Below are 13,128 nucleotides of genomic sequence, written 5' to 3'. Positions count from 1 at the left end.
CAAGTAAAATATCAAAATTTAAAGAAAACCCATACGAGATCACCAGAGATGGTGTAAACATGGCCATAGAGGATATAAATATGATCTTCCATGAGGCAGCTGTAAAAGCCGACCTTGTGAAACAGAAGAGGAAGCGTCACAAAAGACAAAATAAAAATAAGAAATGGTTTGACCACGAATGCAAAAATGCCAGAAAAGACCTGAGAAAAATATCAAACCAAAAGCATCGCCAACCAAACAATCCGGACCTACGTACTAGATACAATGAAACCCTCAAAAGATATAAACACACCATTAGGAACAAAACACAAAACTATACCCACAAAATACTCGAAGAAATTGAAAACTCCACCAATCCAAAACAATTCTGGGAAATGTGGAATAACCTGAGTACAACACAATTGCAAGCATTACCAATCCAAGATGGCGACATCTGGAGAACACATTTTGAAAACCTCTACAAAGACATCCCAATAAACGAAACAAACCCAAGTCAACATCAGGTCACAGAAAAACTCCACACATTAGAAGCAACAATTAAAGACAACCAAAACCCTCTAGACTCCCCAATCACATGGAAAGAACTGGCCACAAAAACAAAATCTCTCCACCTAAAGAAAGCCTGTGGCCCAGACAACATCAAAAATGAAATGCTCAAGTTCAGCAATATGGAGATGCAGGGTGCGGTACTCAAATTATTCAACATCATATTACGTTCAGGCTGTTTTCCCGATATCTGGTGCCAAGGACTAATCTCCCCCATATATAAAAGTGGAAACAAATCAGACCCAAATAACTACCGCGGCATCTGTGTCAACAGTTGTCTAGGGAAGTTATTCTGCAGTATTCTAAATAGTAGATTACTTGATTTTCTTAACAAACATAATATCCTCAGAAAAAACCAAATAGGCTTTCTTCCAAAACACCGCACCGCCGACCATATCTATACCCTTCACACCCTCATTGAAAAACATAAACACCAAACAAAAAATGGGAAAATATTCGCCTGTTTCATCGACTTCAAGAAAGCCTTTGACTCTATATGGCACGAAGGGCTCTATTATAAACTTCTTCAGTGTGGAATAGGGGGCAAAGTCTATGACCTTATTAAATCAATGTATCTGAAAAACAAATGCGGGGTCAAAATTGGAGACAAACGCACCGATTTCTTCACCCAGAGAAGAGGCGTCCGGCAGGGCTGCAATTTGAGCCCGACCCTGTTCAACATATACATAAATGAATTAGCAGACATGCTGGAGCAAAGCGAGTCACCAGGTCTCCGTCTCCTGGATGGAGAAGTGAAGTCCCTGTTCTATGCGGACGACCTGGTTCTGCTGTCTCCCACAGAACAGGGATTACAGCAACAACTAGACCTACTCGACAAATACTGCCAAAATTGGGCTCTAACAGTAAATCTAAAGAAAACCAACATCATGATTTTTCAGAAAAGACCCAGATGTCAGGAAAACAAATACCAGTTTACCCTCAGTGATACCACTATAGGACACACTATGAGCTACACCTACCTTGGTCTAACTATTACAGCATCAGGGAGCTTCAGCATAGCAGTGAATGCACTAAAAGAAAAAGCACGAAGAGCCCTATATGCAATAAAAAGAAAATTCTACAACATCCAAATCCCAATCAAAATCTGGCTCAAAATATTTGACAGCATAATCCTGCCCATTGCACTGTACGGTAGTGAAGTATGGGGCCCGCTAAATCACCAAAGCTACACTAAATGGGAAAAACACACAATAGAAGCCCTACATGCAGAATTCTGCCGAAGCATCCTCCGCACCCAAAGAAAAACGCCAACAAATGCATGCAGAGCCGAACTAGGCAGATACCCACTGATAATAAACATCCAAAAACGAGCACTAAACTTCCTAAATCACCTCAAATCTAGCTCCCCAGACACCCTTCATTTCAAAGCCTTTCAGACCCAAGAGCTAAACCCAGAAAAGAGTCCCCTGAGTCAGCTGCTACTGAAACTAAGTACTCAGCCGGACCCTGACCAGCCCCAGACCAACACAGCCGTCCAAACACCAATCCGAGTGAACCAAATCATTAAAAAATGCAAAGAAACCTACCTGGAACATTGGAACAAAATAACCGAAAGCCAAAGCAGATTAGAATGTTACCGGGCCCTAAAAAGAGAATATAAACTGGCAGACTACCTCACGACCATCAGAGACACAAAACAGAGACAGACCCTCACCAGGTACAGACTAAGCGACCACCAACTGGAAATTGAAAAAGGCAGATACAAGAAATCCTGGCAGCCTAGAGAGAATAGAATATGCGATCAATGTCTGGCCGGCGAGGTTGAAACAGAGATGCATTTCCTCCTAAAATGCGAAAAATTCAACACATCAAGAAACATATTATTCAACAAGCTAAGCCAAACAACCCCAGATTTCAAGGAATTGGATGACCTGTCAAAATTGAGATTAGTCCTAGGAGAAGGAGACAGACCATACCTAGGGGCCAAATATGTAATAACATGTCACAACCTGAGGACTGTTTAAAATTAAGACTGTTTAAAATTAATATTGAACGTACCAAATGAAGTACAAAGACTGTTTAAAATTAATATTGTTTACAAGTAATATTGTATGTACCCAACAAATGTCAAATCGATTGACACCTACAGAATGTTGGAAAACTGTACCTTTTTGCTATGTAAGCTTTGGCAATATGGTTCTCTGTAAACTTTCATGCCAATAAAGCATTTGAATTGAATTGAATTGAATTGAGAGGGGGGGGGGAAGGAGAGGGAGAGCGAGAGAGCGAGGGCCTGACCCGTGGGTTAGAGCGAGCGAGAGAGAGAGAGTCTGACCCGTGGGTTAGAGCGAGAGAGAGAGAGAGAGAGAGAGTCTGACCCGTGGGTTAGAGCGAGAGGGAGAGAGAAAGTCTGACCCGTGGGTTAGAGCGAGCGAGGAGAGAGAGCGCGAGAGAAAGTCTGACCCGTGGATTAGAGCGAGCGAGCGAGAGAGGAGAGAGAGAGAGAGAGAGAGAGTGTCTGACCCGTGGGTTAGAGCGAGAGAGAGAGAGAGAGTGTCTGACCCGTGGGTTAGAGCGAGAGAAAGAGAGAGAGAGAGAGAGAGAGAGAGAGAGAGAGAGAGTGAGAGAGTCTGACCCGTGGGGTAGAGCGAGAGAGAGAGAGAGAGAGAGAGAGAGAGAGAGAGAGAGGGGGGGAGAAGGAGAAGGAGAGGGAGAGCGAGAGCGAGAGCGAGAGCGAGGGCCTGACCCGTGGGTTAGATGCGAGCGAGAGAGAGAGAGTCTGACCCGCGGGTTAGAGCGAGAGAGAGAGTCTGACCCGTGGGTTAGAGCGAGAGGGAGAGAGAAAGTCTGACCCGTGGGTTAGAGCGAGCGAGAGAGGAGAGCGCGAGAGAGCGCGAGAGAGAAAGTCTGACCCGTGGGTTAGAGCGAGCGAGCGAGAGAGGAGAGAGAGGAGAGAGAGTGTCTGACCCGTGGGTTAGAGAGAGAGAGAGAGAGAGAGAGAGAGAGAGAGAGAGAGAGAGATATGCCCATTGCACTGTACGGTAGTGAAGTATGGGGCCCGCTAAATCACCAAAGCTACACTAAATGGGAAAAACACACAATAGAAGCCCTACATGCAGAATTCTGCCGAAGCATCCTTCGCACCCAAAGAAAAACGCCAACAAATGCATGCAGAGCCGAACTAGGCAGATACCCACTGACAATAAACATCCAAAAACGAGCACTAAACTTCCTAAATCACCTCAAATCTAGCTCCCCAGACACCCTTCATTTCAAAGCCTTTCAGACCCAAGAGCTAAACCCAGAAAAGAGTCCCCTGAGTCAGCTGCTACTGAAACTAAGTACTCAGCCGGACCCTGACCAGCCCCAGACCAACACAGCCGTCCAAACACCAATCCGAGTGAACCAAATCATTAAACAATGCAAAGAAACCTACCTGGAACATTGGAACAAAATAACCGAAAGCCAAAGCAGATTAGAATGTTACCGGGCCCTAAAAAGAGATTATAAACTGGCAGACTACCTCACGACCATCAGAGACACAAAACAGAGACAGACCCTCACCAGGTACAGACTAAGCGACCACCAACTGGAAATTGAAAAAGGCAGATACAAGAAATCCTGGCAGCCTAGAGAGAATAGAATATGCGATCAATGTCTGGCCGGCGAGGTTGAAACAGAAATGCATTTCCTCCTAAAATGCGAAAAATTCAACACATCAAGAAACATATTATTCAACAAGCTAAGCCAAACAACCCCAGATTTCAAGGAATTGGATGACCTGTCAAAATTGAGATTAGTCCTGGGAGAAGGAGACAGACCATACCTTGGGGCCAAATATGTAACAACATGTCACAACCTGAGGACTGTTTAAAAGTAAGACTGTTTAAAATTAATATTGTTAAAAGTAATATTGTATGTACCCAACAAATGTCAAATCGATTGACACCTACAGAATGTTGGAAAATTGTACCTTTTTGCAATGTAAGCTTTGGCAATATGGTTCTCTGTAAACTTTCATGCCAATAAAGCAGTTGAATTGAAAAATTGAATTGAATTGAGTCTGACCCGTGGGTTAGAGCGAGAGAGAGAGAGTCTGACCCGTGGGTTAGAGCGAGAGAGAGAGAGAGAGAGTCTGACCCGTGGGTTAGAGCGAGAGAGAGAGAGAGAGAGAGAGAGTCTGACCCGTGGGTTAGAGCGAGCGAGAGAGGAGAGAGAGCGCGAGAGAGAGAGAGAGTCTCACCCGTGGGTTAGAGCGAGCGGAGAGAGGAGAGAGTGCGCGAGAGAGAGTCTGACCCGTGGGTTAGAGCGAGCGAGCGAGCGAGAGAGAGAGAGAGAGAGAGAGTCTGACCCGTGGGTTTAGAGAGAGAGAGAGAGAGAGAGTCTGACCCATGGGTTAGAGCGAGAGCGAGTCTGACCTGTGGGTTAGAGCGAGAGGGAGAGAGGGAGACAGAGAGAGAGAGAGAGAGAGAGAGAGAGAGAGTGTGTGTCTCACCCGTGGGTTAGAGCGAGAGAGAGAGGAGAGAGAGCATGAGAGAGAGAGAGAGAGAGAGAGTCTGACCCGTGGGTTAGAGCGAGCGAGAGAGGAGAGAGAGAGAGAGAGAGAGAGAGAGTCTGACCCGTGGGTTAGAGCGAGCGAGGAGAGAGAGCGCGAGAGAGAGAGAGAAAGTCTGACCCGTGGGTTAGAGCGAGCGAGCGAGAGAGGAGAGAGAGAAGGAGAGAGAGTCTGACCCGTGGGTTAGAGCGAGCGAGCGAGAGAGAGAGAGAGAGAGAGAGAGAGAGAGAGAGAGTCTGACCCGTGGGTTAGAGCGAGAGAGAGTCTGACCCGTGGGTTAGAGCGAGAGCGAGAGAGAGTGACTGACCCGTGGGTTAGAGCGAGAGCGAGAGAGAGAGTCTGACCCGTGGGTTAGAGCGAGAGAGAGAGAGAGAGAGAGAGAGAGAGAGAGTCTGACCCGTGGGTTAGAGCGAGAGTCTGACCCGTGAGTAGAGAGAGAGAGAGAGAGAGAGAGAGAGTCTGACCCGTGGGGTAGAGCGAGAGATGAGAGACTGACCCGTGGGTTAGAGAGAGAGAGAGCGAGAGAGAGAGCGAGAGAGTCTGACCCGTGGGTTAGAGCGAGAGAGTCTGACCCGTGGGTTAGAGAGAGAGAGAGAGAGAGAGAGAGAGTCTGACCCGTGGGTTAGAGCGAGAGAAAGTCTGACCCGTGGGTTAGAGCGAGAGAGAGAGAGAGAGAGTCTGACCCGTGGGTTAGAGCTGAGAGAGAGAGAGAGAGTCTGACCCGTGGGGTAGAGCGAGAGAGAGAGAGAGAGAGAGAGTCTGACCCGTGGGTTAGAGCGAGAGAAAGTCTGACCGTGGGGTAGAGCGAGAGCGAGAGAGTCTGACCCGTGGGTTAGAGCGAGAGAGAGAGAGAGAGAGAGAGAGAGAGAGAGAGAGAGAGAGAGTCTGACCCGTGGGTTAGAGCGAGAGAAAGTCTGACCCGTGGGGTAGAGCGTGAGAGAGAGAGAGAGCGAGAGCGCGAGAGGGACTGACCCGTGGGTTAGAGCGAGAGTCTGACCCGTGGGTTAGAGCGAGAGTCTGACCCGTGCAGTAGAGCGAGAGAGAGCGAGAGTCTGACCCGTGGGCTCGAGAGAGAGAGAGAGAGAGAGAGTCTGACCCGTGGGGTAGAGCGAGAGAGAGAGACTGACCCGTGGGTTAGAGAGAGAGAGAGAGAGAGAGAGAGAGAGAGAGAGAGAGAGAGAGACTGACCGTGGGTTAGAGCGAGAGAGAGAAAGAGAGAGAGAGACTGACCCGTGGGTTAGAGCGAGAGAGAGAGTCTGACCCGTGGGTTAGAGAGAGAGAGAGAGAGAGAGAGAGAGAGAGAGAGTCTGACCCATGGGTTAGAGCGAGAGCGAGTCTGACCTGTGGGTTAGAGCGAGAGGGAGAGAGAGAGAGAGAGTGAGTGTGTCTCACCCGTGGGTTAGAGCGAGAGAGAGAGGAGAGAGAGCGTGAGAGAGAGAGAGAGAGAGAGAGTCTGACCCGTGGGTTAGAGCGAGAGAGAGCGAGAGTCTGACCCGTGGAGTAGAGAGAGAGAGAGAGAGAGAGAGAGAGTCTGACCCGTGGGGTAGAGCGAGAGAGAGAGACTGACCCGTGGGTTAGAGAGAGAGAGAGAGAGAGAGAGAGAGAGAGAGCAATATGGAGATGCAGGGTGCGATACTCAAACTATTCAACATCATATTACGCTCAGGCTGTTTTCCCGATATCTGGTGCCAAGGACTAATCTCCCCCATATATAAAAGTGGAAACAAATCAGACCCAAATAACTACCGTGGCATCTGTGTCAACAGTTGTCTAGGGAAGTTATTCTGCAGTATTCTAAATAGTAGATTACTTGATTTTCTTAACAAACATAATATCCTCAGAAAAAACCAAATAGGCTTTCTTCCAAAACACCGCACCGCCGACCATATCTATACCCTTCACACCCTCATTGAAAAACAAACACCAAACAAAAAATGGGAAAATATTCGCCTGTTTCATCGACTTCAAGAAAGCCTTTGACTCTATATGGCACGAAGGGCTCTATTATAAACTTCTTCAGTGTGGAATAGGGGGCAAAGTCTATGACCTTATTAAATCAATGTATCTGAAAAACAAATGCGGGGTCAAAATTGGAGACAAACGCACCGATTTCTTCACCCAGAGAAGAGGCGTCCGGCAGGGCTGCAATTTGAGCCCGACCCTGTTCAACATATACATAAATGAATTAGCAGACATGCTGGAGCAAAGCGAGTCACCAGGTCTCCGTCTCCTGGATGGAGAAGTGAAGTCCCTGTTCTATGCGGACGACCTGGTTCTGCTGTCTCCCACAGAACAGGGATTACAGCAACAACTAGACCTACTCGACAAATACTGCCAAAATTGGGCTCTAACAGTAAATCTAAAGAAAACCAACATCATGATTTTTCAGAAAAGACCCAGATGTCAGGAAAACAAATACCAGTTTACCCTCAGTGATACCACTATAGGACACACTATGAGCTACACCTACCTTGGTCTAACTATTACAGCATCAGGGAGCTTCAGCATAGCAGTGAATGCACTAAAAGAAAAAGCCCGAAGAGCCCTATATGCAATAAAAAGAAAATTCTACAACATCCAAATCCCAATCAAAATCTGGCTCAAAATATTTGACAGCATAATCCTGCCCATTGCACTGTACGGTAGTGAAGTATGGGGCCCGCTAAATCACCAAAGCTACACTAAATGGGAAAAACACACAATAGAAGCCCTACATGCAGAATTCTGCCGAAGCATCCTTCGCACCCAAAGAAAAACGCCAACAAATGCATGCAGAGCCGAACTAGGCAGATACCCACTGATAATAAACATCCAAAAACGAGCACTAAACTTCCTAAATCACCTCAAATCTAGCTCCCCAGACACCCTTCATTTCAAAGCCTTTCAGACCCAAGAGCTAAACCCAGAAAAGAGTCCCCTGAGTCAGCTGCTACTGAAACTAAGTACTCAGCCGGACCCTGACCAGCCCCAGACCAACACAGCCGTCCAAACACCAATCCGAGTGAACCAAATCATTAAAAAATGCAAAGAAACCTACCTGGAACATTGGAACAAAATAACCGAAAGCCAAAGCAGATTAGAATGTTACCGGGCCCTAAAGAGAGAATATAAACTGGCAGACTACCTCACGACCATCAGAGACACAAAACAGAGACAGACCCTCACCAGGTACAGACTAAGCGACCACCAACTGGAAATTGAAAAAGGCAGATACAAGAAATCCTGGCAGCCTAGAGAGAATAGAATATGCGATCAATGTCTGGCTGGCGAGGTTGAAACAGAAATGCATTTCCTCCTAAAATGCGAAAAATTCAACACATCAAGAAACATATTATTCAACAAGCTAAGCCAAACAACCCCAGATTTCAAGGAATTGGATGATCTGTCAAAATTGAGATTAGTCCTAGGAGAAGGAGACAGACCATACCTTGGGGCCAAATATGTAACAACATGTCACAACCTGAGGACTGTTTAAAAGTAAGACTGTTTAAAATTAATATTGAACGTACCAAATGAAGTAGAAAGACTGTTTAAAATTAATATTGTTTAAAAGTAATATTGTATGTACCCAACAAATGTCAAATCGATTGACACCTACAGAATGTTGGAAAACTGTACCTTTTTGCTATGTAAGCTTTGGCAATATGGTTCTCTGTAAACTTTCATGCCAATAAAGCATTTGAACTGAAACTGAACTGAACTGAGTCTGACCCGTGGGTTAGAGCGAGAGAGAGTCTGACCCGTGGGTTAGAACGAGAGCGAGAGAGAGAGTCTGACCCGTGGGGTAGAGCGAAAGAGTCTGACCCGTGCGTTACAGCGAGAGAGTGTCTGACCCGTGGGTTAGAGCGAGAGAGAGAGCGAGAGTCTGACCCGTGGGTTAGAGCGAGAGAGAAAGTCTGACCCGTGGGTTAGAGCGAGAGAGAGCGAGAGAGCGATCCGTGGGTTAGAGCGAGAGCGAGTCTGACCTGTGGGTTAGAGCGAGAGGGAGAGAGAGAGAGAGAGAGAGAGAGTCTGACCCATGGGTTAGAGAGAGAGAGAAAGAGAGAGTCTGACCCGTGGGGTACAGCGAGAGAGAGAGAGAGAGAATCTGACCCGTGGGTTAGAGCGAGAGAGAGTCTGGCCTGTGGGGTAGAGCGAGAGAGCGAGAGAGACTGACCCGTGGGTTAGAGCGAGAGAGAGAAAGTCTGACCCGTGGGTTAGAGCGAGCGAGCGAGAGAGAGAGAGTCTGACCTGTGGGTTAGAGCGAGAGAGTCTGACCCGTGGAGTAGAGAGAGAGAGAGAGGGGCCAAATATGTAACAACATGTCACAACCTGAGGACTGTCTAAAATTAAGACTGTTTAAAATTAATATTGAACGTACCAAATGAAGTACAAAGACTGTTTAAAATTAATATTGTTTAAAAGTAATATTGTATGTACCCAACAAATGTCAAATCGATTGACACCTACAGAATGTTGGAAAACTGTACCTTTTTGCTATGTAAGCTTTGGCAATATGGTTCTCTGTAAACTTTCATGCCAATAAAGCATTTGAATTGAATTGAATTGAATTGAGAGAGAGAGTCTGACCTGTGGGTTAGAGCGAGAGAGTCTGACCCGTGGAGTAGAGAGAGAGAGAGAGAGAGTCTGACCCGTGGGTTCGAGCGAGAGAGTCTGACCTGTGGGTTAGAGAGAGAGAGAGAGAGAGAGAGTCTGAGCCGTGGGTTAGCGAGAAAGAGAGAGCCTGACCCGTGGGGTAGAGCGAGAGAGAGTCTGAGCCGTGGGTTAGCGAGAAAGAGAGAGCCTGACCCGTGGGGTAGAGCGAGAGAGAGTCTGAGCCGTGGGTTAGCGAGAAAGAGAGAGCCTGACCCGTGGGGTAGAGCGAGAGAGAGAGAGTCTGAGCCGTGGGTTAGCGAGAAAGAGAGAGCCTGACCCGTGGGGTAGAGCGAGAGAGAGAGTCTGAGCCGTGGGGTGTAGATAGAGAGAGAGAGAGGGGGGTAGAGAGAGAGAGAGAGAGAGAGAGGTAGAGAGTTTGGCCCGTGGGGTAGAGAGTCTGGCCCGTGGGGTAGAGAGAGAGAGAGAGAGTCTGCTCAGGATTGTGTAATTAAACATTGGCTTTGATACCTGATGTGTTCCTTGATCCTTTCAGTGATGACACAGGAGTCGGAGTCTCAGCCACACTGTTTAAAAACAGAAAACATAGGTGGTACACTCGTTTGGCGGGCACACGCTGTCACATAGTATTATATAGAAAGTATACAGCAAAGAAACAGGCTATGGGTCTATGGCAGTGTTTATGCTTCACATGCACCTCCTCCCACCTTCATCTCACCCTATCTACATATATATTACATAGTGTCAGCTGTGGCTCAGTGGTAGCAGTCTCGCCTGAGTCAGAAGGTTGTGGGTTCAAGTCCCATTCCACAGACTTGAGCACAAAATCCAGGCGGACACTCCAGTACAGTACGGAGGGAGAGCTATACTGTCAGAGTTGCCGTCTTTCGAATTAGATGTTAAACCCCCTCTCAGGTGGACGTAAACGACCCCATTGGCATTATTTGAAGAGCAGGGCAGTTCTCTGGTGACCTGGCCAAAATTTAGCCCACCGCCAACGTAGTTATCTCATTGCTGTTTGTGGGAGCTTGCTGTGCGCAAATTGGCTGCCGCGTTTCCCTACATTACAACAGTGACTACACTTCAAAAGCACTTTGTTGTCTGTAAAGCACTCTGGGATGTCCTGAGGTTGTGAAAGGCGCTGTATAAATGCAAGGTCTGTCTTTCTTTTAGAGCGCTCCTCGTTCTAAGGTGATTAAAATTAGTGATGGAAATGAGTCAGTGTGCCCTGCTCACGAAGGCACCGACTGCTACTGGTGCAATTCTACAGGCGTGAGGTGTCCTGCAATGCTGCACCCGTGCAGTCTGAGGCCGGATTGCAGGACATTGCTTAGTGTCACAACTGAGCCCGGTTATATCGACTCATCTTGGCAGCAGCCAGGACCGGGAACCCTGGCTTCATCCTGAGCAGGACGAACAACTTTTATTTATACAGCGCCTTTAATGCAGTAAAACGTCCCAAGGATCTTCACAGGAGCGTTATCAAACAAAATTTTACACCAAGCAACGTAAGGACATATTAGGACAGGTGACCAAAAGCTTGGTCAAAGTACTGTAGTAGGTTTTAAGGAGCGACTCAAAGGAGGAGAAAGAGATGGAGCGGTTTAGGGAGGGAATTCCAGACTTTAGGGCTTTGGCAGCTGAAAGCACGGCTGCCAAGAGTGGAGCGATTAAAATCGAGGACGCACAAGAGGCCAGAAATGAAGGAGCGCAGATATCTCGGAGGGTTGAAGGGCTGAGGGAGGTTACAGGGCTAGATGGAGGGGAAAGTCCATGGAGTGATTTGAACACAAAGGGGGAAAATTTTAAAATCAAGGCATTGCCGGACCCGCCCTTCACAGGCTGCCGTGAGTCTCACCTCTTGGCGATGCCGTTGGCACAGCTTGTCCCCATCTCGCTGGTCGAAGTCACCTCGTCATAACCCGCTTTGGGTGGGTCAGTGGTGCACTGCCCAGAGATCGGCTGCTCCCCCTTGGACGGGCTGTCGGGCTGCTCGTCGGCTGAATCCAGAGACTCGATGGCGACTACTTCTAACTGGGGGTTAGTAACTTCCACCAGCTCCACGGAGAATTCACTGTCTGTGGAGGCACTTGCCATTTCACTCTCCCCTTTCGGCCGCCCTTTTTCCTTGGGGACCGAGGTGCCCTCTGACCCTCGGGGGGTTGAGGTCGTGACTTTTGCCTTGGACGTCTTCTTGATTTTCAGCTTGCGATGGGGCCGGAGGAGCTCGGTGTCTTGCTCCGTGTCACTGTTCTCACCTGCTTGCTCCACCCGGGGACACTTCTTCTTCCTGAATTTCTTCTTCTTCTTGCCGCCTTTGCTCTCCGAGGGGGTCAGGGACGACTCGACCACCTGCCGCGACTCGCTCACCTGGCTCTTACGCTCCCTCTCGGGAAAGCTCACAACCTTCTCGCACCTGCCGGCCGATGGGGGGTCGGGTTTCTCTGGCACAGTGAATAACTCTCTGTGCTGGGGCGTCCCATTCTTGCCCCCCAACCGCAGGCCTAACGCCAGGGAAGTGACGCCACGACCAACCCCGGTGCAGTCCACAGCCACACCTGTTCCCCTGCGGCCCAGTGGTGTGAAGCCTTCGGTCAGGTGCTGGAGAGACGCCGGTAACGTGATGATTGGAAACCCCGTATATGGGATTTCGCCTGTGGGAAAGGGACGGTGCATCAGTTAGCCAAAACGGGCCGAACTTAAGACATTCATCGAAAAGCAACTTAACATAGAAACATAGAAGATAGGAGCAGGAGTAGGCCATTCGGCCCCTCGAACCTGCTCCGCTATTTAATGCGATCATGGCTGATCATCCAAATTCAGTACCCTGTCCCTGCTTTCTCCCCATATCCCTTGATCCCTTTAGCCTTAAGAAATATATCCAACTCCTTGAATATATTTAATGAATTGGCCTCTACGGCCTTCTGTGGTAGAGAATTCCACAGGTTCACCACTCTCTGGGTGAAGAAATTCCTCCTCATCTCAGTCCTAAATGGCTTACCCCTTATCAGATTGTGACCCCTGGTTCAGGACTCCCCGACCATCGGGAACATCCTTCCTGCATCTAGTCTGTCTAGTCCTGTTAAAATTTTATAAGTTGCAATGAGATCCCCTCTCATTCTTCTAAACTCCAGCGAGTACAAGCCCAATCGACCCAATCTCTCCTCATACGTCATTCCAGCCATCCCATGTATCAGCCTGTTGAATCTTCGCTGCACTCCTTCCATGACAAGAACATCCTTCCTCAGATAAGGCGACCAAAACTGCACACAATACTCAAGATGTGGTCTCACCAAGGCCCTGTACAACTGCAGCAAGACATCCTTGTTCTTGTACTCGAACCCTCTCGCTACGAAGGCCAACATACCATTTGCCTTCTTAACCGCCTGCTGCACCTGCATGCTTACCTTCAGCGACTGGTGCACAAGGACACCCAGGTCTCGTTGCACTTCCTCTTCTCCCAATCTATTGCC

The 13,128-nt window shown here is 48.1% G+C and overlaps 1 protein-coding gene across 1 annotated transcript in view; it reads right to left on the bottom strand.

Annotated features, from left to right (window-relative positions):
- znf106a (zinc finger protein 106a) overlaps positions 1 to 13,128 on the bottom strand; it is a 91,920-nt gene that overhangs the window by 41,940 nt on the left and 36,852 nt on the right. Inside the window, exons 10-11 of the mRNA XM_086003825.1 lie at positions 11,514 to 12,309; positions 10,166 to 10,221 (exon numbers count right to left, since the gene is read on the bottom strand). Coding sequence (XP_085859951.1) covers positions 10,166 to 10,221; positions 11,514 to 12,309 — 852 coding nt within the window. The remainder of the gene's footprint in view (positions 1 to 10,165; positions 10,222 to 11,513; positions 12,310 to 13,128) is intronic.

This window comes from Somniosus microcephalus, chromosome 12, assembly GCF_052327205.1.
Source record: "Somniosus microcephalus isolate GS21.2 chromosome 12, FLI_Smic_1.0, whole genome shotgun sequence".
In the NCBI taxonomy this organism is placed as follows: domain Eukaryota; kingdom Metazoa; phylum Chordata; class Chondrichthyes; order Squaliformes; family Somniosidae; genus Somniosus; species Somniosus microcephalus.
The sequence above is the reverse complement of the archived record's forward strand: the minus strand, read 5'-3'. Positions and strand labels throughout refer to the sequence as shown.